The sequence below is a fragment of the Xenia sp. Carnegie-2017 genome, unplaced genomic scaffold (genome assembly GCF_021976095.1).
Source record: "Xenia sp. Carnegie-2017 unplaced genomic scaffold, XeniaSp_v1 HiC_scaffold_6, whole genome shotgun sequence".
Lineage (NCBI taxonomy): Eukaryota > Metazoa > Cnidaria > Anthozoa > Malacalcyonacea > Xeniidae > Xenia > Xenia sp. Carnegie-2017.
Window position 1 is genome coordinate 11,666,612 of NW_025813526.1, and position 27,774 is coordinate 11,694,385.

Sequence of the window (27,774 nt, forward strand, 5' to 3'; positions counted from 1 at the left end):
TTTCGACATTTTATAGCATTATTTGTTTTCGAATTCATTAACCATTTATCAAATTCCTCTCTTTTAAAACAATTCTTTTAAGCAGTCGTCGATTTTCAATTACCTATTCTGCTAGTTCTATTGTCATAGAAGGAATGTATGTATAAATTTAAACAAAGTTTATTCGGTCAGTTTGATTATTCACATTAATAGTTGATGTTTCTCTCACAAACTACGAAAGGTAGCATTGAGTTTCGCCCAGTTTTTCTAATGGACACTGTTTTACTAATTTAAAGCGATTCGTTCTTGAGCATTGTTCCCATGTTGTATAAGTTTACTGATCATCACGAGTAAATCCTGGATTTTCTAGTGACGGAATTTCTTCAAGCTTGATACCATTTTGTGCAATCTCTGCATCCTATAAAAGTACATTAAATTGAAACTTATAAAGACCAATGCTATATTCATTAACCTTTAGACTTTTCTTAGCTTAATTTGGCGATAGCCGTGGAGTAGAATCTATGGCTTACCAAAGCAGATGTTGAAATGCATGATCAAAGGTAGAAAATTGTTTTTTATATTTTTAAGTTCTATTTACGAATAACAAAACTAAATTGAATGAAGTTATGATTTTTTATTTGAATCAGGTGACTCAACGGGATCCTGAGTCACCTGATTTCCTGAACGATTAAATCCAGCAAAACTTCATTTAATTTCAAACACCGCACTGCATAAAACATTCATAAAACTAAATTGATTGAACGAAAACTTATAAAAAGCACGATGCATGAACGTTGCTTTAATTACAAGACCTGCTTTATTTACAAGATCATTTTATTTCTGAAAATGCTTTATTCAACTTACCACCGTAGTAGTGTCATCCTTGCCGTAGTAGATCTGAGCAATTTCCTCGTAAGTTTTATTTTTAGTTTCTTTGACATACTTATACACTATAACTGCACCAATGGCGACGACCACCAAAAATGGAAGAAACGTGTAACCTTTGAATCCATCCTAAACATAAATTTGTAACTTTATAGAGTGATACCATGCGTAGGGAAATGACTAAAGATTATAAAAAAGACAAATAATATGTTAAATGGTCACACTTTACGTGTTTTGAAATAAGTTATATTGCCCACTTACCAAAATAAATGGAAATGTTATTCCAACGAGGAAGTTACAAAGCCAGTTAAGCATTCCGGTGAAACTCATGGCAGCTGGTCTCGGCCCTTGTTTGAATAATTCTCCTCCAATGAACAGAGGAATGGGTCCTAAGGAAAAAAGCATGTGCCATTATGTGGAATGTACTTCGGTTTAATCATTATGTTGGAATTTTAAGTAACTATACAAATTATAAAAGATAAAAAGAGATGCCGGTGCACTAAAAGTTCAGCCTTGCATATTCTGTGTTGAAATCTGTGTAATTTTCTCAAATAAGATGATTTTTTCTTTAATAAATTTACATTACAAAACCGTTCATGAATAAAACTATATTCTTTGCAATTTTATTACTAGTACAGCATTATCATCAATGTAGTTTTGAAGTTTTTAAAATTGCGATCTACTTTGCTCAGCACTGGATGCTCCATCGCCATGATGATTTTGAAAATGAACATACATACTTTCTGCTTCAAAGTAATTTTATGCATTGCTCATATTTTTAATTTTAGAGCGAGGTTTAGAATTATTTTATACTGCATTGTAAAATTAAATTTATTTTAATGCTACAGTATTTAAAGCCGGTGCTACGTCCAGGGACAAAGCACGTCCCTGTCTTTTATTCCAACAATGCAATTTTTTCAACAAAATTATCATTCATTTCTTTAGAAAATTGATTTTATTTATTCTTTTTTCCAGTGACATCACAACAAAAAATATTTGCATTGTTGGAGTAGAAAACGGGCTGGCTTTCATACTGGCTACATCTTAGTTTTCAACGATCTATTTATTTAGCATCACGCGTAAAGATTCTTCATTAAAACACGTAAGTTTACCCACTAAATCTCACAAAAAAATTATTCTAATAAACTGCGGAGTCTTACCCAGGCCAACAGCAAAAGAAACGACAAAAGTGAGGGTGCATATGAAACTGACAATGGCGATTCCAGGAGCAATATCCTGTAATTGACGAGAAATGTTAACTTGAGTATGCTGCTTTTGAATAAAACTTTTCCTTAAAAATTGTACGTGCCGTCTTCAAACTATGGCGTAGTGTAAAAATTATACAATATGTTCCGTACAATTGGAAGAATTTAGGTCTTGTGTTGTAATTAACTGATGCGTACTTAAAAAGAAATTTCTGTGTAAGAAAACTGGGTTTAGATTCTTACTTAAAACAGCTTTTGTTTCAAATCGATACGGCACCAGGAAACAGAGATTTTTTGTTCTTATTCTTATGTGCTTTATAAAATTTAAAAAGATGTTGTGTGTTGGAAAATAATAGCCTATTTGTCTTCTCGTTTTGGCTGTTATTGTACTTAATTTTACGATGGAAATGAAAGGCAACCTGCAAATTCAATCCAAGAGTTATAAATGCAGCAGATATTGCCATACCAATCAACCCATACAACAATAATGGACGTCGTCCTGCTTTCTCCATCAAGAATACCTTGAATTGACATACAATATAATTATAACCGAGATAAAAAATATTTAACTGATCATTGCATAATAATTGAAAACTAATATCTTTTCCACTCTTTATTTTTTATATCAATAGTAATCATTTTTATATATGCAGCTTGAAAATTAAACCAAAAATATTACTTGGTCTTACCGCAGTGGTTGTCATGGCAACATTAATGGCACCGGCTCCAATTGTTGCGTACTGCACATAGTTATCAGGTATGCCAGCTTTCTTGAAGATTCCAGTCGAGTAGTAAAACACCTTGATATAGAAAATGCAAATGGTAAGAATAAGTATTTTTGTTTTAAACTCAACCTGTATTATTATCTTGGACATTCCGTTCAAATTCACAAAGTGTTGTCATGAGCATGAAACGGAAGTAAAAAAAGTGCATTACTATCAAGGAAGACATTCAAAATGAACGTCTGAGATACATAATAATGTAAGTTACGAAGTATAATTAACAGACACTGTCGTGAAGTTTGAATGTTTAAAAGCTATAATGGCTCAAAAAAGCTCAGTACCTTTTCTACTAAAAACTACACTTTGTTTTATAAAGAAACTGCTTAAGTATGACATAGTGAAATATAAAGGAATCTATTTCGTGAACAGGAAAATGAATTTGCTGGGCATTGATTTGTTACAGAAGTTTTTAAATTGTATTTTTTTACTGTGCTTTCATTGTAATTCAAAAATCATCTGATTTACTTACGACATTGATTCCGGAGCATTGTTGACTTGTTTGCAAAAAAGCAAGGATTATAAGTGGGAAGCGGAGTTTCTTTGACTTCAAAAGTTGTCTCATTGTCCATGCTGGCTCAATTTCCATTTGCCTTTGCTCTTCTTGCATTTCCGCAATGTCGTTTTTGATGTCGTGCTTTTCTCCACGAAATGCTTTCAATGCTAAATATGGAAAATTTTTATATATTTCTGATCTGGTACATTTGAACTAATTTTCCAAAGTAGCAACTGTTATTTAGGGTGAAATGAAGGTCTGCTTTAAACTTTAGGAGTGCATTTCTCCTACATTCAGATAAATCTTCCTTCTTACACTTGAACTCATTGCTGTCCGCAGCCAAGTTACATATGAATCGACTTTTTAGATGGACAGAGCAAGTTAAATATTTGGTACGAAAAATGAAAATAAAATCAAAAGTTAGTATGCAACAATTTCATTGATGAGGGTGCAACACCATATCTTGTTTGTCAAACCACCTATGGTAAGAATAGTCAAAGTTTCGCCACATAAATTTGCTACCTATTGTTTAAATTGAATTTTTATGGGGAAGTCTATTATGGAATTGTTTCTTCTTCTACAGTACATTGTGCACAGTTGACCAATTCAGGTCTGGGAACCCTTGTGTTTGACTCGTTACAGTTGCTTATTTTTTAGTAATTCATCAAAATTTAAATTTTCAGTTATTTCTCCGGCTGCTCCAAACTATGCTACAAAGTTCCCGCTGTTCCAAATTATCCGAGTAGATTTTTTGTTCACTTCATACTCTATATTTTATATCTTCACTCATACTTTATACTTTTTACATATAATTTCTTTAATTCAAATTTTATGTTGGCTATTGTTTTTTTTTCATACGAATTCCAAAAAAGTACCTTGGATAAAAATTTTAACATTTTGTTGTATTTAGCGAAAACAATTGAAAAGTTTTTCAATTGAATTTTTGTTGTGGTGTGTTTCTTTGTCATTCTGATCTTTTATGGTAAGTGTAAGTGCACTTGCTTCACGCAAAATACTAGATAATTTTTAATTAAATTGCAATCAACGTTCAAAATATTTATTCAGTATTTTACCATTCTTTGCTTGTTCTTCGTTTTTCTTGATTATGAGAAGATAACGAGGACTCTCAGGAACAAACGGGAGCATGAAGGACACAATAAACCCTGGGACTGCGGAGAAGATTAGAAGAACAGGCCATAACTCTTCGCTTCCTAAGAAATGAATATAAAATTTACTCACCAAAAATTTATATATGAAGCTATATATTTCACAATACAGTTATATTACTTCGAATAAAATACTTTTACTGGAGTTACTTTGTAATTTTTTAAAGTTTTTAATGTACATTGTTGATCCTAATACAAAGTACACGTCACATAAGCTAAATGCATGTGTATGCTGTTCTAAAGCGCATCATTTGCTAAACATTGCCTTGTGACATAATGGTGATACATTATTGCCAAACTCTATGTTTTTAGTTTAATTTTGCTAGCAAAGGATTTTTTCGAAAAAGGCACATAACGAATTTATCCATGAAGACATGTACTGAGACGAAAACGACTTGGAGTCCGTATTGAAAACGCGAGGCGTATAAGAAAAAATCTCTAGTTCTGATTTTTCAAATTCCCTGTTGATGATAATAAATTTTACGGTGTAGCTATCACCAATTTTTTCTTGACTCCATGACTTTCGTCTTTTTTTTAAACACTTTTTCACATTTCATGCTCAAATGGCATGATGTCAATTTTTATTAATAACCAGTATAAGAAATTCACGTTTCTGTGCTCTCAATTTCTGTCATATATAAAATGAATCTTGGAATAATTCGATAGAAACGCTGATTCCTGAGAATGTCTGAATTTTGATCTCTTGATCGGAGACCTTTCTACATTCATAAGACGCGTCTTTTTGATAAATTTCCTAGAGTTTTATTCGGTCTCTTATTTTTTGATCATAAGTCAAGTATCGTAACATTGCTTTAGATTTAATCTGTTCTTAAAATGTAGCGGAACAAAATGTGTCTTCGAGCCGCGTTTGTTAGTAAAAAAAGAACTGTTTCGCAATATTTATAAAGATTTATATGTCAATTAATGGTTGAATTAAAGCATTTTAAATTATTTCATATTTTGCTTAAAGCGTGTTTAGATAAAAAATTGATTTTTAAAGTATTTCCTTTTGCAAACTCAAGTTTGATTAAAAGCCAGCGTCTTCAGCACATAGCTTTTATATTTTCATTTGCTGTAGTAATAGAATACCAGCAATTATTACGTGAAGTGAAATCATAAATGAAGAAAATATAATACTTTTGCATATCGTCCAAACATTACAAGAAAACTGGCATCTGTACAAACCTAGTAACTGCTCCAATCCTAATATTTGTGAAATAAGAATTCCTATCGTACAGCCCAGCTGATGCAAAACACCAAGTGATCCTCGAATATGTTTTGGTGAGCTTTCGGTCAAATACATTGGCACCACACCGCCACCAATTCCTAAATAGAGGAAAATTTATATCACGTGTGTGCTGTATGGTTTTAAAATGTTTCTGCACGACTTTTTCAATTCTTATTGCTGAATATAGTTACCGGATGATAATCCAATGAGAAATCGAGCGACAATGATCATTTCAAATCGTTTTGATGGTTTGGCGATGCCAAAAAATAGCGCGGCAGCAAAGGCAAGTATGTGACTTAATTGTATAGCTCCTCTCCTATAAATTAAATTGATAAGTTTTCAGCTAATTTTTTTTGTAGTTCTCTTTTTTAAACCAAAACATGGCGTTGTTTTTAAAAATAAGAACTACAAAAAGCACAAAAGTAAAGAATCGAGTAGTATATGACATGTTTTTTAACTTGGTTCTGTAAAGTGATCATGATAAAAAATTTTACCATAGACTTTTGATTCCAATGCAAAGACAATTTAAAGGACTTCTTTATATACAATAAGCTCTTCAATAAAAAGGTGATATCGATTTTAGTTCACTTTGATAGATATTTAAAATTTTTAACGACGATGTTATGACATTATATTTCCAGCACAAATAGCCTTGGGACCTAGCATTTTTGTCGACAGTCAAGACTAAATGTCTAATTTAGCACCTTTACATGGTATTTGTGCATAAAATGTCTTGACGATGAGGAAAATTGATAGTTTTAAAATATATTAAGCTCTATAATGTGTCATAACAATGTTATTTGCATAAGTAAATAAAATTAAATATCTCCAGCAAAAAGTAAAATAAGAAATTTTCGCTGAAGAATTTATTAAATGATTTTATATGTCTTATGTAATCCAATCAAATAAACTCGTGATGAAATTTGTGTCGTAATGAATAACAAAGAGTATTATGAACGTGTTTTCTACATTCGCCAAAGTTAATACATTTGTAATACAATACCATTGCTAAAGTTTATACCTTTGCAATACGAAACCTTTGTTAACGCTTATACCTTATCAGTACAATACCTTTGCAATAAGTTTATAACTTTGCTAAATTTCATAATTTGCCAAACAAATAAACAAAAACTGTAATGAACAAGCTTTAAATTTTGATAACTTTATACCTTCCAAATCTGTTGGCAAGATATCCAGCACTAAATATTCCTATCATTCCACCAGCAAGATATATTGAAACAGTGAAGGCCCACAGAAAATTTAAAAGTGAGTCCGACATTTTTTTATTGAATCTTTCCGTATATGTTTCATTGTAAAAGGAACGAAAGATCTAGAGAAGCGAAAATATTGTAAAATAAACAATGCTTGCTGAAATTATGTTTATTCTTATCGCCAAGTTAAATTTATGTTAAAAACTTCAATTAAAAGTTTGTACTTTTCCTCTGGCAAATAATTTTTGCATAAACTCACTTCTTCGGGGGAGTTAAGAACGCCAGTGCTGTAGCCAAATATCACCGATGATCCAAACACGCACAAGAAGCAAGTAAAGATAAGCATCCAAGTGATTGGCTCCTATGATAAAGAAAACAACAGAAAATATAAAAAGAGAATGTAGATATTATAAATGAAAGTATTTGTGCAAGTAAGCAAATGGCATTTTTCGTTAAAGATATTTTTGTCTGAAGCGGTTTATAAAACTGAACCTGAAGATGCTCTCATTTAAGCAGGGGCGCTAAAACGTTAAAAATTGGGACGGTTTTTCATACATTTACGCGTTTCACCAGATTACTTTGATACTTTCTTTTGAAATCACTTGTAGTTTACAAACTCTAACATCAAGTGTATGAATTATCAGCCTCGATTTCGATATTGTTGTTCTAGTTATTTCTGTGTTTTGTCAATGGAAAAGAAACAGATTTCGGAAAAAAATGAGTGATCTGAAATTCACATAGTCTGACAAAACTTGCGTGCATGGCGTTACTGCCAGAACATGTACGTTGTTGCTAGCAACTCTTTAATCCTTAGCTTTTCAAAAGTTTTGGTTCTTTGAATTTTTAATGGTTTCTTTGGTGTTGCCATACGGCAACGCTGGGAGATAGAAAGAAATATAAATGTTTAGCATTTTTATTGTTAGCAAGACTATATGACGTTTTTCATCTTTTCTTTTGAAATTCTAGAGTTATTGAGAGGGGTAGATTATAGCAGTTCAAATATTGACATGGCTTTATTAAATGTATTTATTTATCGACAAAAAAAAACACATAAACTTGTTGTTAACGTTTGCACACATTATATGTTAAAGCGATCATGATGAATAAGATTGTCATCCATGTTTTTAAGAGCTGGAATTTTACATCGTTTTACAGATAAAGATAACATTTGCATAAACACGAAGCAAAATTGAAGTACAACGAGTTCTATACAGAATTCCCTTTGCCATTTTCATTGATGACGTGACGTATGTAAACTTAATTCATGTGAGAGAACATGACGTCTTTCAGCAAAGTGGTAAAAACGTAAACATTAATTAAAATGGGAAAACAACTGACTTCTCATCTAATTTTGTTGTTTACTGAAAGTTTATTGCATAAGAAACACATGCTTTAATTAACAGGTTTTGCCTCTTTCAACCTTTGAACGACTTTGCCAATCAAGGTCTCCAAACTATGATAAGCACAATGAGAAAGGATGAAGCTTGATCATGCAAGGTTGTCATGCACAGGTCACTCATATGACACAACTGGCATGATAACAAACTTTTTCACCACGGTTTCTCAATTTTTTTTGAGATCTGCTGGAAAAATTTTTGTTCAACATAAATTCAATTTTATTGACTTGCATGTACTTGTTAGACAAAAGACACAAAACTAAAGACTTAAACTTACATTAATGTTAGTAAATAAAAGTCAACTTAATTAAAACTAACCGACCTATCTTGTCATTTCCTAAACATAGTTTGTACATCTAATGAAATGAGAAAATTACTGATTGTAATACTAAAGTACTGTCAATATGTGTTCTAATTATAAACCTTCTAATAGGAGTTGCGATGACAGAGAACTTTCTTGCGTCCATAATTTTGTGTATATTCTGCGTATGTTTTCATATTTTAATGTGAATTGATCGAGTTTCAAATAAACTGAATCAATTAAAGAATGCATTTTAAAGATTATTTGAGATGTGAATTTCATCACAAAGTTAAAAGATGAGTTTATTTAAACGAGCATCATGACAAAGTTAACAAGCATGAAACTGGTGCATGTTCAGTTTACAAATTTTGTCAATACACGATCACCATGACAAAGTTCAAAAACATGCAAGTTAAGTTTATAAAATGTGTCAATACACAGCCAGACAATGAGCTCATAATACTTTATCTTCCAAATATCATCTTGTTAGTTGTTAATTCCCCAGCCATGTCGTATAAGACCAACTAAACCTGAGCTTTAGATTTTTGTCGTAGCTTTTTATTTTATATATTTTAAATGGAAATCTCATCATATAATTATTTTGTGACATGACATGTGCAGTGAGTCGAGTAATAGGCTATAACACATAGTTAGAACATAAAAATATTTGTGACATTGGCTTTTGGCCAGAATTCTAACGGCGTGCTCCGCTCCATCGACATTTGTTATCTGGTTTCAATTATATGTATGTATAATACAATTCAAACGTAAATTTTATACAACATAATTGTAAGCAATCCATGCGTCCAAACAAAAATGTTTCAGGATGTTTTTTACCTACTTATAGAAGTAGTATATAAAATAGAGCAGTTTATCGACAACAGACATATGCTACGTAACAATTACAATATCCTCATTTACACTGGTCTAAAAAATTCAAAAAATTCAGTGACATTAGTCCTGTGTATAAATTCACTTTTTTTGAGGCAATAGCTTCGTCAATTTGCCGTACAAACTGTACATTACAAGAGCACTCGCATATATTTAAACTATTCATCTTTTTATATAACTCGTAGATCGTCTACTGACGCAAAAATAACTAAGGTACAAGGTCCATCGAATAATTCGACCTTTGTTACAACAGAGAAATATTTTCGTTAAAATTGTCAAAAAATTATACAAATGTGTATTCAACCGACACCTTATGCTTTTTCTAGTCGTACAATAATCAGTTTTAGCAATTTTAACGTTTGCGTGTGTCGATGTATCTACAGATTGACATGAACGCAGATGACATGCAGGCAATGACTAAGATGAATATATTATATGTTTACACACGAAATTACCACAGAGCATTTATAATGAAAATAATGAACAATACTTTTCTTAAATGAAAATTGATGTGAAGAAACGGACGCAAAATCAATCTTAATATAAATAGAAACATTCCTGGACGTTTTTTCAATATTTTTGGCCTACAGAACAATACGTGAATCATTACTCCCAATAATTACTTGACATATGCAAATCAAAGAGTCAAAACAAAGGAAATCGCAAAGGTAATTAGATTACTCACCTTTTCCTTGGTTTCGTTAGCATTGTTACTGTCGGCCATTTTTTGATTGTATAAGTAACACGATGGTAGCTTCACTTGATCCACTTAGAATGCTCGTCAACTAAAGGCTCTTTGAACTGTGAACATCGGGTGAGTTAACAATATTGCTCGAAATCACGCGTTTCCTTTGCCAAGTCTCGTGCACTTGTGTTATGCTTTAACTGTGTAAAAAGAAGCTGAGTTTCAACGTGCACAACCCATTGCGATTTATTTACGTTTGTGGATATATAATGAAGGATACTTTTCATGTAAAAGGTCAAACCGTGCCCACATATCCTGCTGAGATTTCAAGTCGTGTTTCTGAATATATTTTTTCACTTGAACTCACGGTGACCAGTTTCCTCGAGATAGTCGCGGGACAAACATGCTACCTAACATGACCTTAACTAACATTGAAAACACGTAGAAAAATCCATGTGCTTTACAGGATTAATAACACGCCTCCATGCATGCGAAGTCACGCAGGTCTATTATGTGTAATTGATGCATATTTGCAAACTATCAAGTTAACCAAGCAAACAGATACAAGGGTTGAAATATAAACATATCTGTAATATTCCGACTTCGTTGTTCTTACATACATAAACAGCATTGGTTTACATACCTGTGGAAATATAAGATTCTTGCTAGACAGCCTCCTTTTACAAACTCAAGAGCAAACTCTGTTTTATTTTTGCTTATCCATGACAGTAATTTTATTGGTCAGTCAAAATAAGTATTAGCTTACTGCCGGAAGGAAGCATCCCAGAATCCCGCACTTTCACGATATTCATGAAGAAATCGTCAATTTTTCAGCGATAACCACTTCATTAAATGCTTTGAAATAAATTTAGTTGCTTTCTCCTTAATATTTTTATTCATATTTCCACGTTTAACACTAATCACGACTCAATTGTACTTGTGGCAATGTTGGCGAATTGACTCAGAAAAAAGATGTCCACATTTTCTTTTCAAAGAAAAATCTAATCTGGAAAGAATTAATAAAACGTCATAAGCGTGGCCGAATTTAAAACAAAATGAATATTGGGATAAAACGTAAACGATTAGTAGGGAAATTTCTTTGAGCAACTTAATGTGCATATAAAGGCGCCTTAGATTTCATCTAAAGTTACATAAAGGCGTGTACAAGGCGTGTAAAAGGCTTTTCAAGGAGGTGCAAGGCGTTTTAAGGCAAATAAAAGGCGGTAAAAAGTAGGTACAAGGCGGTACAAGGTAGTTTTACAGTGTGCTAAAGCTATAGTAACTGTACAAGGCCGTGCAAGGGTTTTAAATTACTAAAGCAGTGTTATTGAGGAAATGACTTTAGTAAAGTGCAAAGAGTATCAGTTTACAATCTAATAATTATATTGACATTGCTTATGAATGTGTTTTAAAAACATTTTACATAGTAAAGACAGAATGTCAAGAACTGCCGCTGCGGCGAAGTTTCTTTTCAAAGATTAATTGTAAGGCGGACGTATACATTGCGCGCCTCATATAGCTTTTGTCATTGAATAAAAAGAAAAGATTCGATATGGGCCTTATGGCGATGCAATGTTCTATAAACAATGAAATCTGTTTTATTATAAGTCTGTCTTAAGAGCTTAAAAGTCAACAAAAATATATCCGCATAATGATCTTACAAATTATTCTACTTCAGTATTATGAAGTAAAACGATTGGAAGATGATGTTTACTTATTCCGAGTAACTTGCTGAATGTCAAGCATATGTGTGCATCCTGATGTGAAGTAAAAATAAAAAATAGACGCTGAATGCAAAAGATGTGTTACGTTATAAAACATGCAAAGTCAGAAAAAACAAAGTATTTTCTCTTTCTTAAATCAAAAAGCTTTTTTTCACCAGAGGGTTCTTTTTAATTATGCGTTTAAAGGTTTCTGAGTAATCGCTAGATTATATAGGTCGCTTTATAATTAGCAATTGAATTAAAACTTTATAAACATACGTTTATATTATGAGAATAAAGTTGCATCTTTTGTGAGAACTTTCGTGCGACGTAAAGTTGGACTGAAGCAAGAATGTGCTTGTATTTATGACTAAAAGCGAATTTCTTAAAGGGTGGTATCCATTGAGTTCTATAATAACTGGAGCGGCTATCTCAAGCGCTGCTTTAATTAGCAGCTGACGCCAAAAATGGTGGATTTGTTCCATCACCGCTGAGATTTACCGAAATTGACTGCTTTTCCGAAAATCTCATAATTTCTCTCTCCCTCCTCGAGAAAAAGTGATGGAAAAGTATATGTGTTTTTCGCATATTCGGCAAGCAAATCACTTTATGTTGAAAATCACTGTAAAAACACAAATTTCATAAAAGCAAGTGTACTGTGGTTGCCAGTCCTCGGCCTCTACGACGGATGCCTTTTTTAACGAACGGGCTATTTGTTGGCCAAATAGGAATGCAGATGTGCGCGTCGTAACTGTCGTTTAATGATTTGCTCGATCGAAGTTTTTAGTCTGCGCAAAATATATCAAATTTTATCGCAACGGATCACGAGAGAAATGTTAGCTCATTTATTCTAATTGGTTTTTTGCTTTCTTTTATGTGATGGCCTTTTTCGCAACAATTGTAGGATTCGTTTTTGTACATGCATCTCGCGTTTCGTAAATGAGTAATGAAAAAATATTGTATACAAATCTTGAGAACCTTTGAGATTTTTGTGGTCTGAACAAGAACTGCATCAAATACTTGACAAGTCGTAGCATATTTGATTTCGTAGTAATGATTGTCCAATGGCAAAAATACAAATCATTAAAACACTTAAATTACAATAGTGTTTATAATACTTGAATACATGACTACACAATTGTGTATTTAATACTTCTCTTCTTTTTCTCTTTTTTATATGTTTCCTAATAGCCATTTTAGTTTAAAATTTGATTGACTAATACAGCTTTCACCTCAATAATAAATTTTATACCCATATTTAATACCTGTTGCTATGGGATTTTTCCCTCTAAGTATGCAACATCTTGTGTTGTTTATACAAGAATAATGAAGTGCATGTACACATATAAAAATAAGGCAATAAAACCAAATGAATTAAACACATCTGGTGTTCTTTAATGCTAGAAGCTTAACAGCTTTTCAGAAATTATAGACTTATTAAACTGTACTACCTGTATTTCATTCATATTATGAAATGAATTAAGAAGCAAAAAACTGAAGAAAAACTTGGAAAAAACAAAACATTTCTTTGGTTTAATAAAGGTGAAAATAAAGCAAATGGCAAATGTCCATTCTGTACTTTATTAGGTAAGTGAGCTCTGAGTATTTTTACAGCAAAAACTGAAATAAAGAAGAAATGTATAACACTGAAGTTTTCATCACGGAATCTTTAATGCTTCAATATGGCATGCATTACATATAAGTAACATTCAAACAACATTCTACTAAAATAATTTAATAAAGAGATGTGACATGATTTTACGATTTAGTTGTAAAAACACACTGGATTGTAGAGTTGCAGCTAGCATCATCAATTTCAGTATCAATTTTGATAAAAGCACAAAGTTTATGACCTTTTTACATGACATTTCATCAAGCATCAAGACACACAAAACCTTGTCAACTTTAATTGGTACTTAACCTTTACTTTCAAAGCATTCAAGGCATCTTTATTAAATCCATCATCTCCATCCATAGAATTAGTCCAAGTTCAAATAACTCTTGGACAGGGAAGTCTGTAAATCATTTACCTTTGTTTGTATTCCGCCTTACAATTTTGCAGTTAGACTTTGTTTGGTTAATAGCATCTTCCAATTGTCTTCAGATAGTGATCTATGAAATAGTGTTGGTACTAGTACTGCAGCATATTCCAGAAACATTTTGCTGTCCAATCATTTCTTTATGTTGTCAGCAAATTGATCAGAACAAACTCTGCTCTACATTATGGGTACTCTTTGGGGAAATCGTTTCTTCATAGCATATACCCACTGACTAAAAAGAGCTCAATCTTTTTCACGTTATGGAAACTATTTTGCAAACAGATTTACGGTTTCCCACATTAACAAATAAGAGGAAAAGTATGTTGATATTTAAAAACAAAAATAGGAAAACATAAGTCGGATTTTATCGCTCAGGCTTCAAGTTCAATTGCTTTCAATTTTTGATGAACAAACAAAACAAATATCTCACCTGTGAAAGTGACATGTTCTTTTTGTGAACATTACGTTATTCAACAATTGAATGATTGAAGTGTTTGTATTTTAAAAGAAATGTCAAAGAAAGATATCGTGTTTGTATTTAAAAAATGCTGTATAATTATTTGTAGACATCAGGGGGAGGTCGAGAATATAATTTTTCTGCAAAGTGATCATTTCAGCGGAAATAGGTCCATTGGCCGCCATTTTTGGCATCAGGTCCCAGTCCACTTAGCCGCTCTAGTTATTATGAAACTAAAAGGTGGTATCTGCCCTCCTCCCAATTTGATATTTTTGTCGACCCATTCTTCACTCAATATTCACTGACATCGAAAAAAGACTATTTCAAGCAACTCTATAATTGTAGTAAACAAATTTTGAAGCCACCGCCGCCGTTAGTCAGGGACCAACACATTGAAAGATTTTTGAGGAAAACTATGGAAAACATGGCAAAATATGGCCAAACTAGGCTTTACGATAACGCAGAAGATGAAAAACAACCTTTGTGGCGATGGTATAGCGAGTCAGAAAGAATATAATCGAGCGTATACAACAAAACGCATACAGGTTTCACTCCGAATCACACGTAAAAAAGGCTTGTAATTTTAAAGTATTGATCAGTGTATGATCATAAATATGATTATTTAATCACTTTGTACTTCTGAACTACGATTCCAACAATTTTAGGTTGTTCCATAAAGTTTTTGGCAATTTTCCATAGTTTTTCTATACCACATTAGAGTTACCGATGACAAAAATCTCTGCATTTTTATCATATTTCATCATATTTCATTGTATTTTTAGCTCTTCTATAAACTGATTTATCTCTTAGTTATGTTCATGTAGTTACATGTTGAAAATTCTTGATTATTCTCGTATATTAATCAACAATATATTTACTCCTTATTTTCGAAAGTTGGTCCCTTAGTAATGGCGGCGCTCCTTATTTTTGTCTTAAACTTTTGTGTTAGATGCTTGAACCAGTCTTAATTCGAGATCAGTGTCACTATTGTTCTCCATAAAACTCATAAGCACGCATGCGCCCTGTTACGTTTTGATACGTTACGTTAGGATACGTGGCTAGTGGAAAACAGGCTTATTACTCGTTGTAACGAACTAGCGTTTGTCTTCAAAAGTCGAGACACTGTAAATGTTCTATCTTTGTCAAATTATATTCAAATACACTAATTACAGTCCTATCGTGTATTAAATAGAGATCCAGCATCCCCCCCAACAGAACGCTTAGTTAGTGCGACAAATAGTCCTTCGAGCCGGATTTAAGGATTCAAGAAAGACAGATAAGCAAAACAGTTGATGCCTTACGATGTCAGCTTCGACAAAAAAGAGACAGTCGAGAAGTGGACACAGGGAGTACGCCACAAAAGTCGTGAAGAAAGCGCGAGACATCGTTACAGACGTGGGTAAGCTTAGAAAGGTGGAGTTGGAGCAAACGCAGCTTAAACTCGTGCAGAAACTATACATTATTTCGAAGTTGGACACGAAACTAAATGTACATGAGAAATAAGGTAAATGAGATATTAGCATTAACGAGTTAGGAGAACTGGGGACATTATCCTGGGGTAGGCAATCCTGCAGATTTAGGAAGTCGTGGAGTATTTGCGTTAAAGTTACAAGATTGTTCACTTTAGGGTAATAGACAAAATTGGTTAGGCAGTTTCGAACAGGAATGGCTTCAGTCTGTACTGATTAAAACAGAGGAGAGTGTTGATGAAGAAAGAAAGGCGCCTGTGTTAGTAGTGGATTTTAGTTAGAAAATTAGTGTAGAGAAGATTATCTGTATAGATAGATACAGTAGCGTAGGAAGCTATTTCAAGTAATGGTTTGGGTTGTTAGATTCGTGATAAACTTAGTGGCTGAGCATGTAAACACGAGGATAGAATTGAATTATAAACTTGAAAAGTCAGGAAAATAAACGAAGCAGAGAAGCGTTGGATTAAAGTTTTTCAGACAGAAATGAATAAAGATGACAAATTTAAACAGTTAGAGAGTCAGTTAAAATTAGTTAAAAAAAAAGCTTTTTAATAAAGGTGCCATGTGCGACTTGCAGAAGCAGATTTACAAGTAGACATAAAATTTCCTATTTTGATGGCAAAGGAAAGGAAGTTAACTGAATTGTTAATTAGACATGGTACATCATGGGCGAGTGAAAGCGATGTTGGCAGAGATAAGATCTGGATTTTGGATCCCCAAAAAGAGGCAACGGGTAAAATACATTTTTAACACGTGCATTGTGTGAAGAAGTTAGAGGGAGTAAGAAGCTGAGATGCTTTGACGATTAAGGCAACTTTTAGGACATTACGAAAACTGTACGATAACGAACTTGTACAAGGGTATTTGGGGAACCACAGAATCGAGTGGTACTTTAATTTAGAGTGGGCTCCATCGTGGGGAGGATTTTTTGAACAAATGGTAAGGTCTGTGAAATATGATTAAAGAAGGTGTTGGGAAACGCTAGACTGACTTATGATGAGTTGTTGAGGACATTACTTGAAGTTGAAGCGACATTGAACTCTAGACAACTGATGCATTTGTATGACGAGGTTGGAAGTGAACCGTTAACTCCATCTTACTTGGTAAAAGAAGGCGGTTGTTGTCAGTGCCAGAGAAGGTATTTGATGAAGAAGAGTGTGATGAAAAATATTGTAAGAAAAGGTATCAATATCTCCAGTAAAAAGAAACTGCACTTGTTTAATAGGTGGCGTAAAGAGTATGTGTTTGATTTAAAGGAGTTTCAAGGGAAAAATAAAGAAAATGGTATAAGGGTAGCGGAGAAGGGTAATGTCGTGGTTATTCACAAAGATGGTGTGAAAGGAGTTTTTGGAAAACAGATGTGATAGAGGAGCTAATTTCTGGGCAAGATGGTGTAGTTAGAGGAACAAAGGTTAGGTTAGTTGAAAATGGTAAAGTTATCCATCTTAATCGTCCTGTATGAAAACTCTTTCCTACTGAGTTAAAGCACGACGAGGGGAGATCAGAGAAGAAAGTAGTAGAAGTGGAATGTAGTCAGAGACCAAAAAGAACGGCTGATCTTAACTCTGTTTGGAAAACAAAAAGTATGAATGACTAGTGGCACTAGTAAATGTGAGAGAGTATGTTGCAAAATGTGATGTTAGTTCGTAATATGTGTTCGTATACTTAAGAAACTCAGTAGTGATTACGCCATTCTGAAACCAGACAAAGGCAATTAACAAACAATTAACAATTCATCACATGAATTTTTACAACAATGGCAGGTTTAGAACATCTCTTGTTAACAGGAAGTAATCTTTCACCAATGCAACTGTATACGAAAGGAGTGCTTTCTGAAAACTAGACATATCTGAACAGGAAAGCAAACTTCTTGAAACAATTCTTTAACCAAAATGCGTGCCACTGCATGCCAATGACTTCTGCTAATCAGGAGCGGACCTAGGATTTTTCAAACATCAGTCATAAAACGTCGTAGTAGCTCCGCACCTGTGGGGGGTCCGAGGCATTCTCCCCTGGGAAATTTTGATTTTCAGAGCCTTGTAAATCCCATTTCCAGCGTTTTAAAACAATACAAAATGTATTTTGTGGGCATCGTTTTTGCATAAATACAAAACATTTTGCTTACGTTTTTTCAAAAAAAAATAAACTGAAGTGAACAGTACTTGAATGTTTTGCCAAATATTTAGGCTCATTATAATGCCAAATATATGGCTCATTAGCATGTCTAAGAACATAAAACTTAATTTACAATAACGCTATTCCAAAAAAGATATTGTCTTCAAAAATTTCTACCAAGTTGTCAGGCAAAGACCACCCTGGAGACCCCCATTCATACCTCTATGTAATGAGTTACGTTAGAAATTTGGTACTACTAATGACAGTTCATATATATAGAAAAGCTCAGACTTCAAACCATGCAAGTTTATTGTAACCCTTTACCCATCTCCATATATAGTGCCAGAAAATTCACCTTTTGAGAAAAAAACTCAAAATTTTTTTCTGCCAAAGATTAAGCAAAAATTATCAGAGTGAAAATTTGCAATTAAGGACAGCTTAATGCCATTAACGTATATTAGGCGTTTCAATAGACTATTATCTTCTGTAAGTATATGCAATGTGTTCTATATAGCAATCACCAGTAGCATTGTATTTGCCAATACAAACAGAATGTAACCAACATGGCTTTAATCATATAATTACATGAATGTTAAATTTGGTGCATGTGTCATGTTACTGGTTATGATAAATATCATTTCATATGATCAAAGCTCGTTTAAATGTAAATCTGAAATAATTTAGTTTAGAAATTATAATGATCATGAGAAAAATTACCTAGTGATCATGAAAAATACTTTGCAGTTTTGCCAAATTTCAAGGTTTATCTGCATACATAAGATAAATTAGATGTTGTTATGACTTCAATATGTTGCGGGTTAAGTATTAGTTTTTATTCTAGTGGTGAAATCTGGTTGAGGATGTAAAACTCATAGTTTTTAGAACTCATAATGCGCGAGAAATTTCTGCACACCTTTGAGTTTTACTACGATTTAGGAACAGAAGAAGAAAACTTTTTACCTGAAAAAATAATTCCATCTCATTTCTAGCTTTGCGCATATCTGTTATTGCAAAATAGCTGTCTGAATCAAAAGTCACTTTGCACAAATACATAGAGGAACTTGAGGAGCACGTTGTCAAAAACTTTCTGAGCTTGTGCCAATTAAAAATGATCATGTAAACGCTGGAGAAATTATTATAATTTGCATCAAGGAGATTGCATGCTTAGCGGGAAAAAGTTAGACAAGAAATACATGCTGTTGGTCAATACAAGCGTAAAACAAATAGGCAAAGAGGTTACAAAAATTCTTTCCCAAACTATGTATTGCACTGGAAACCATAAACTTGTGAGGATGCAATCATGCAATAGATTGGTATAATCAAATACTATTTTAATGCAAAATGCAGCACAAAAAATGGGAAGAAACTGCAAATAGACTTTTTGTTCAGCCTATTTCAAGATATAGAAAAATTTTTCATAGTTTGCACAGATCTTGGTTGCGAGAATATTGACATTTTGCACTATACCATTGCCTATAGAGGAGAAGAGAGTGCTTCGGAACAGATTATATAACTTTCCAGAAGGGTCACTCCTTTGAGGTTTCTTGTGTAGTAAAGTGTTGTAGTAAATTATACTATGAATAATATGGCAAAAAATGGATGATCGATGTTAAAATGCGTTTTCTTCAGAAACAAAGGGGTATTTTCGAAACTTTCTTGAATATATGGAAGGAAACGTAATTCAAGTTTATCTTACATATATATATACTATTTTAACCTAAAAAGATGTTTACGCAAAATATATACAGCGAATTATTTGGGAGTGTATCAAGCCGTTTTGGTCGTAAGATTCGACTTGTCATTGTTGTTTTAATCATTCGTCAGGAGTATTTACAAATAAGTAAAAAATCGTTATATATTTACATGACTTATTAGAAATCAATTTGAACAAATCTACTTTCAAGAAAACAGACAATCGCGGCCCTGTTATTTAGTTATTTAACGCGAATACAAACCATTAAAACTCTTTATATTTAAAGATGACTTACTTTAAAATACTTTTTAAGCTACCTTTACTTCCAAATACTCAAAAAAAGCTACGAAAATACTCCCCGGTGTTTCTGAAAAAACGAATTTTACATCGATCATCCATTTTTCGCCATATTGTTCATAGTAAAATTCTCACACTTTACTATCCAAGAACATGACGGACGTTGACTTCTGGCAGTTGTCAGCGTGACCAAAACTTCAAAGAAGTGACCCTTCTGGTTAGATACAAATTCTCTTCTGTGGTTCAGGTGCTAGTGGGTTAGTCAGTTCTCAATCAATGCAGAGAAGGAAGCAACCGTGCTCTCGATGAGCAAGTATAGTCCATATTTTGACGATACTTGAAAGTGAAAGAGCCCTTGATGTAAATAATGACACTGATATCTTTTGTTTTTGTGTTTTAATTCCTTGCACTAATAATGCAATTGAAAAACTTGTTTTTATACAAAACCAACATAAAATTTTTACTGAAAATAACTACACACCAGAGCAAATATTCTAATGCAAAAATAAGGTTTGCAGATACATATTAAAGAACCTTACCCTAATTAGCCATGCAATGAAAAGCTATCAGGCAGAGATTTTCCACATGTTTGTGTTCCAGACACCCCAAATCCATTAGGAGATGATGATAAGTCAATATATGAATTTGTTATTCTATTTAACGGTCGAGGTGCTATAGATGCCTACTGAGATTTTGTTAGCTTTGTTGGAGAGAAAATGATGTTTTGTTGTGAGTGAACAATATTAAAAACAGGTACATTGCATGCATGTGGGTGGCTTGTAAATTTAGTTCAAGTGATATCAATTATTTAATATTATATACTCAAAACATGCTCGAGATTTTAAAATTAGTTTTTCGGTCACTGCTTTATGAAACCACGCAGTTATTGTCAATGTCCTCATGCATTCACCGATTGCGGTTATTTAGATTTCGTGTCATGTGACCTAACTTAAGAGTTCTCACAAATTTTGTAACGATAAATATATTATCAATGTTAATGAAAATCACTTTTTTGCAATAAATACATAGAGTCATCAACTTCCGTTTTTAAGATATTCATCTGAAGTGTATATATATGTTGTTCATTGGACAAATAAATCAGTGCCCTGATGACTTCTATTAGATAGCTTTAGAAAACACTACGCGACGTCGACGAAGAAGTGAAAATGGCGTTTTTTTTTGCTTTGAGGACGTCAGCTCTTACAGTCAATTTTTTTAATATTGAAGCTGAACTTGTATGGTTTTTTCCAATATTTTACATAATATTTCTACTACAAAAGTATTCTTGACCTTGCAACTGTAGGAAAAGCTCAAAATATACAAATTTAAGAGCAAAAAACATCAAGCAGGATTTTCCTTTAATGTTTTTATGTTTGAGATATGTTTCATTTTGCGTATTGTCGTAGGTTATTTTAGTTGAGCACTGCTCCATTTAAATGAATAACTAAAAACATAATCTTAACTATTTTCAACAACTTTTCTAGATTTTTTTGTTGCAAATTTTACTACAAATTGTTTTTTACTATTTTTTTTTACATCGTACATACAATTACAGCCCTTCAGTGGCGTAGCTAGCGGTCCCGCTACTCCCGCCCGGCGGGAGTAGAAATTTCCCCAAAAAATAATAAATATTCTATTTGGACATAAGATATACATTATTTCACGAACAATTTGTAATATTATGTTTTATTCGTTCATATTTACGCTTTTATTAGGTGGTTCGTAATCGTAATACAGCAAAATCTCAAGATTTGTTATGTAACCTAGCAACCGCCTTTTCTCGCACATTGCATACTCGCGCGTTTCTCCACGTATTCCGCCCATCTTCAGAGGGCGGAACATACAATATAATTCTATATAAGAAGTTTTGAATTCTGGTTGGCTAAGGGACTTGACGCATGCTCAAATCTGCTGTTTTTATAGTCGAACTCGCGCTATTTTAAATTGGCGGAGGTTGTAATTATTCGACCTTTTAATACGAGTACAGCGATTAGTGATTATCAAATTACGTGTCATTGTCGGTATTAATTTTCCATTGTGTTTACTCTCAAATTGCTATTTTGTATTTGTGTATGACACAATGGCTTCAAGTGCGACTGCAATTTGCTCAACTGATGTTGACTTAGTAAATAGCTTATTAGCTAAACCGTTCTCTGCTCGATCGTCGGTCGAACAGAATGTTATCGTTCATGAACGGCCTACTCCTGATTTAACTATCCAAAATAAGGGAAGAGCATTTCAGAGAGATTGGTATGAGGCGAAGGACTGGCTGTGTGGCAGTACAACCTTGCAGAAAGTGTTTTGTTGGCCATGTCTAATGTTTTCCCAAAACATCGCCATCGTGGACTAAGAATGGCTACAACGATATGCGGAGTATTATGTCTGATGCTAAGAAGCATGAAAAATCTAAATCGCATTTGACTGCTTTTAAGACATGGAAAACGTATGGAGCTAGTGAACGAATTGATTGTCTTATGTCCCTCGCTAGAAGAAATGAGATTCAGCGTCACAATGAGGAGGTAAGACAAAATCGAGAAATTTTAAAAACTGTTACTGAGGCCGTGCTGTATTTGTCAAAGCAAGAGTTGCCATTTAGAGGTCACAATGAGTCCGAAGGTAGCTTGAACAAAGGTAATTATAGAGAGTTGCTCGAATGTTTTGCTAAGTTTGATTCTGTATTTGAGCGTCGACTGCACAGTAGACTAGCAGAATCTGATATAGTTGGTGACAGAAGATTTACCGGAGTCTCCCCAGAAATTCAAAATGATTTTATCAGCTGTCTTGATTCAATTATTGAAGATGAAATCAGAAAGGAAATAAATGATTGCACATTTATGAGTATTCAGGTTGATGAAGCATCTGATGTCTCCACCAAAGAGCAGCTAAGTGTTATTGCTCGGTTTGACAAAGCAAGTGAAATTATGGAGAGGCAATTAGGATTTGTGGATGTAAGTATGAACAGAAATGCCACAGCAATATCACAAGTTGTCAAAGATAAACTTGGTGAGTATTCTAATATAAAAGAAAAACTGGTTTTACAAACATATGATGGTGCTTCTGTCATGTCTGGCCATATCAATGGTGTTCAAGCATTGGTTCGACAAGAGTATCCTTTTGCTCATTTTGTTCATTGTGCAGCTCATAGATTGAACCTGGTCCTATGCCAGTCAGCCTCATCAATTTCTCCTGTTAAAATCTTTTTATTAATATAGCTACATTCAGCACATTTACAAGCAATGCCCCAAAAGAAAAGCTTTTCTCACATCTAACAACCTTGAGTTTCCTGCCCTGGTGAAACAAGATGGTATTATCGCTCTAGATTAATCAATGTATTGCACAAAACTATGAAAAACTTTTAGATATTTTTGAGGGGTACTTGAACAACCAGCTGGGTGGGATGATGAGTCATTAAGTAAAATAAGTGGCTTACTGCATTATCTTGATAGCTTTCTCTTTGTTTTCTAGTGTGTGTTTTTACAGGATTTTAGAACAGTCCACAATTTTGTATTCCATTCTTCAAAATAGGAAACCCATTTTAACTATGGCATAAGCAAGATTGACAATTTCAAGCAGTTTATTGTGTCACTTCGCACAGATCAAGCTTTCACCGAGTTTTACCAAACTGCACTAGAAAAAGTAGGCCCACCAGCAACCAGAGCAGATAGTAGATACAATTACAAACAGCTTTATTTTGAGATCATTGATTCCATTAAAGGCATGTTAAGTGAACGATTTCAAGATATTAATCAGTTCGAGTTTTTAGACCTTGTAAATCCTAAACTATTTACTACATGGAAGGGCATAGTTCCACAGGAGAAGATCAATCTTCTTAAAGATAAGTATAGTCCTCTTTTTGACATCCAAACTTTGGAGAGTCAACTTTCCTTCATTTACAACGACAAGGACTTTCACAAAGAGTGCAGTAATGAGGTTCTTAAATACATCTTCAAATTTAATCTCCAGTCGAGTTTAGGTCAAGTGGTAAATTTGTTAAAATTGAATGGTGTGTTGGCAGTGGCAAGTGCTTCAGTAGAGAGGTCGTTTTCTTGCTTAAAAGGGTAAAAGCTATTTAAGAAATAGAATGGGTCAAGGTCGGCTTAGCTCTTTGTGTAGAATATCTATTCACAAAGATATCATTGAAAAGAAAGAGGAATCAGAGGTGTTGCATAACGAGGTGGTTGAAAATTTGTAGAAAACCCAGGAGGCTGGCCTTTCTTTATAAATGATGAGTATAGTATGTTTTGATATTTGTTCGTATAATACATGGTACTTCATTGAGAAAATTAAGCATAACTTAAAGAATAAAGCCATCCCTGTCTACTTGCCCCAATCTAAACAAGTTTAAACTAACAAGTAGAATGCTAAGAAAAATCTCTCTATGCACTTTAGAAGTGTCGTATACTATATTATTTTTTGTGCTAATACAAATTTCTTCTGTTTATGCAGGGGCAGTGATGAGTAAATTATGTTTTAGGGGACAATTGTCTCCTGCGTAACGTTTCTCTGAGCCACCTTTAGTACCTTTTTAACTAGTTGCAGTTTCAACGATTGCCACGTTAAGAATGCAGCTAACAAAAATGGGTTTTTATAAATTATTGTACAACAAATAATTCGCCCTCGGAATCGCAGGAAATGCTGTTTCCAAGGCTCTGGATTTCAAAATTTTTCGGGGGAGCATGCCCCCGGACCCCCCTAGTGGGGTCGCGCCTCCGGCGCGAGATGGATTCGCGGGAGTGACTATTTTTCCTAGCTACGCCACTGCAGCCCTTTGTTTTTAATTGTACAGCCCTGTGTTTTTAATTGAGATCGTACAGCCCTTTGTTTTTAATTGACATCGTTCACATCGTACAGCCCTTTGTTTTTAATTGAGATCGTTCCATTATTGCATTTTAAAGAGTTATAAGGACATGGCCAATGTCTATGGTGTCAAAACAGAAGGTTTTCATCAAGAATAAAAGCATAAAGAAACTAACTTGTTTTTCCAAAACATTGCTGCGATTTTTCTTCAGAACAGAATAGAGATCACACAGAAGACCCCTCTGGTCGGAACCTTTGAAGTTTCTATCCCCAAAACTTTATGACTTTCGGTTCTGACACCATGTTGAAAGAAAGCCTCTTGGTTTCGGGATGGAGAAACTGCTATGGCAATCATTAACATTCGTCGGATTTTTGCGTTTTTGTGAAATCATAAGGAAGTTGTCGCAATTGGCGTGTGGAACAGAAACGTTGTGGAGCTTATTCAGTATATCCATTCCAACGAATAAATTCTTTGTTCACGTTGAAAAAGTGCCAAAAAATATCTTCTCTGTCTCTTTATGTAAGCAAGAAAACTTTCACTCGATGTTTGTAGTCCACCAAATTCCCCTATCGTGTGATTATATACTTTGAAATAGAAAACCACCTTCTTTATTCATCTAAAACGTTGGTCTGTAGAGCTGTGGACAATACAGAACTTAAATGCATCTCAAGGCAATTTTACTGCAGGTAGCAAGCAGCACATGCTATTGCATTGTCGTGTATCAAACTTTTTCCTAGCAAGCTGTCTTTGTTGTATGATGTTTCACCATTAAAAATTATTGCTTTATAGGTCGCAATGACCACCCAGTGGGCACCCAACGTCCGCTCGACGTTTAAATCTCGAATATTGTCTTCGCAACGAGATAATCGACGTTATTTCTACGTTGTTTCGTCGTCGAAGGTATGACATTAAATCTATATCAAAACTCCGACGTTATTTTGATGTTGTTTCGACGTTGAAATTGGAAGTAATGACATTACAAACCTTCAACAGGGTGAAATTTAAATACCCGAAATAATACAATAGAAATTATTCTTCCACCTCTTCAGCTCCTCCCCCAAGAAGTATTAGTGGAAACTTTCCCCATTAAACCCATTTCTTTGAGATGTACTCTTTTTTTCCTTTAATAATGCGAACGTTGTATGTTTAACCTCTTGGTGGTAGCAAACAACAAACTTCGTGTAAGCATGTCCAATTTTAGAGAAACATCCTTCTTGCTCATTCCACCAGTTATTCCCCCAAAAAGTGAAGGGAGTTACCTTGTCTAAGAAGTATAACGTTTTCTTTAAAATTGTGATTTTTATACATTCTCTTTTGATCATGCTTCACTCCTAATCGCAAACTATAATTTAAAAATGCCTACAGACATGGGCAACAATTCAACTCCGAAAATTTATATTTTTGTTAATGCAAACTGTCATTTGATGGCAGCATGTTAATGTTCACGTTATTATAAAAAAGCCTGATACACTAAGGTGGCAACTTGATTTTATGTCTCCAAATATGTTAGAGAACGAATTCTTTGCTACAGAGAAGACATTTTTTCTTTAAATAAGACACATCAATGATGTTTTATTACTTTCAAACATGTAAAATACAAGAAATAAAGCATCTTTAGGGAGCAAACCCATCACAACCCAAGGGAAGGGTTAATGCTGTATCCATCACCACTCCAAAAACTGATACTAAACTATAATTTATTTTTTACGTTGCTCCCAGATTGCCTTACGCGTCAGAACTCAGTTTCATATCTGAAATAAAAAAAGGGTCCCAAGAGCCTGCTATGAAGAAATTCAACATGCATAGATTAAAGAAGAGTTAGCATTCTGATTGAAGATTGGTTTTGGCTTGGGATGTTATGAACGGTCTGTTGATGCCCACTATTTAAGAAAAAACTTTGAATCTAAATCGAAAAATTTCGAGGATTTTGTGAAGCATGAAACTGGCTTAAATGACCACTAGATAATTTGTCTCATTCTAACGCTCATCTATTAAATTTGTTTCGATATCAACAAAGAGAGACTGCTGTTGAACTGATATAAGCTAAATGCGATATAACTGCTACCTTACTTCTTTTGTACCCAAAGTTTGTGTGATTACCTTCAAGCGACGTACATTAGATCTGCAGAGTATTTCGTCTCAATTTATTTCTTAAACTCTCAGAAAATAGCCTAGTCAAGTTTTACCAAATGGCATAATTTAAACTTACGCACTTGGGTTGAGAATTACGTAGAAATGCTTACGTTTGAAGTACTTTATTTTATTCGCATAAGCTAATTGCAGCCATTAAAGCTAAAGTTTGAAATCCTTATAACTAAAATTTACAACACAGTATTCACAAATAATACGAATAACTTCCTCCCTAATAATTGTTATCGTTATAACATCCATATACAACCTCATTACATCTATAAAAATGGTTAGAAACTCGGTCACTGGCTCTTTTAGAGACGCCAAGTAACCTTTCACTTTACTGCGATATTCGGCACTCCTATCATCTGCCGTATTGTTGTTAATGATATGCTCCACAGCTCCTCCACACGAATCATTCAAATATCTTAGCGCAATTCGTTCCATTTCCTAATTTTTTTACGTAAAATTATGTTACTTTAATGAAAACATAAGTAACCCATAGCCACAATGGAAATTTAATCCCCTATGTTAATATATTTATGCTCAACAATTGTTCCATGAAAGGCAATAAATATTAAAAGTAGCGATGATTTTAGTAAAGGAAAGCGTACAATATCCTCCATATGGCTAACTAAACGGCTATATAGTTAAGATTGACTATAAAATATAGAAAGCTATTGTAGATGTTTTGATCTGTGGTTCCATCCACCGTCAACGTAAACAGTCCAGCTTTCTTACATTCATTGGCTACTGTGTCACTAACGATCCTTAAAAGGTCTCTATAACTTCATTTTGAATATTATGTAAAGTGTACTTTGCGTTTGTCGGCAATCGCTTTACTGTCTCA

The 27,774-nt window shown here is 33.7% G+C and overlaps 1 protein-coding gene and 1 long non-coding RNA gene across 4 annotated transcripts; one reads left to right on the forward strand and one right to left on the reverse strand.

Annotated features, from left to right (window-relative positions):
- LOC124457395 (solute carrier family 2, facilitated glucose transporter member 1-like) lies at window positions 1–10,985 on the reverse strand. Of its 3 annotated transcripts, none has more exons than XM_047007660.1 (14): window positions 10,867–10,985; window positions 10,224–10,423; window positions 7,209–7,310; window positions 6,908–7,068; window positions 5,930–6,054; window positions 5,696–5,836; window positions 4,418–4,555; window positions 3,321–3,511; window positions 2,759–2,869; window positions 2,489–2,590; window positions 2,025–2,100; window positions 1,126–1,253; window positions 844–993; window positions 1–397 (listed from the first exon to the last, which is right to left on the reverse strand). In XM_047007660.1, exons 2-14 carry the CDS (start codon window positions 10,260–10,262, stop codon window positions 314–316), a joined length of 1,548 nt encoding a protein of 515 aa, XP_046863616.1. In that variant the 5' UTR covers window positions 10,263–10,423; window positions 10,867–10,985; the 3' UTR covers window positions 1–313. The 3 variants fall into 3 exon arrangements, with proteins under 3 accessions (XP_046863616.1, XP_046863617.1, XP_046863615.1); XM_047007661.1 differs by lacking the exon at window positions 10,867–10,985 and adding an exon at window positions 10,504–10,522; XM_047007659.1 differs by lacking the exon at window positions 10,867–10,985 and having other exon boundaries at window positions 10,224–10,494.
- On the forward strand, window positions 9,833–27,749 carry LOC124457397. Its single transcript, XR_006952558.1, has 3 exons — window positions 9,833–9,911; window positions 14,620–14,625; window positions 27,737–27,749. It is a non-coding gene; the product is annotated as an uncharacterized LOC124457397 (long non-coding RNA).
- Window positions 27,750–27,774: the final 25 nt, after the last annotated feature.

What these genes read in the sequence shown, in the direction of transcription:
- LOC124457395 (XM_047007660.1), bottom strand. Translation starts at nt 10,262, where the DNA reads ATGGCCGACAGTAACAATGCTAACGAAACCAAGGAAAAG. An exon ending in CTTGCCAACAGATTTGGAAG is followed by an intron (nt 6,055 to 6,907) that starts GTATAAAGTTAT and finishes TTTAATTTATAG; the next exon opens with GAGAGGAGCTATACAATTAA. An exon ending in TCTCATTGGATTATCATCCG is followed by an intron (nt 5,837 to 5,929) that starts GTAACTATATTC and finishes TCCTCTATTTAG; the next exon opens with GAATTGGTGGCGGTGTGGTG.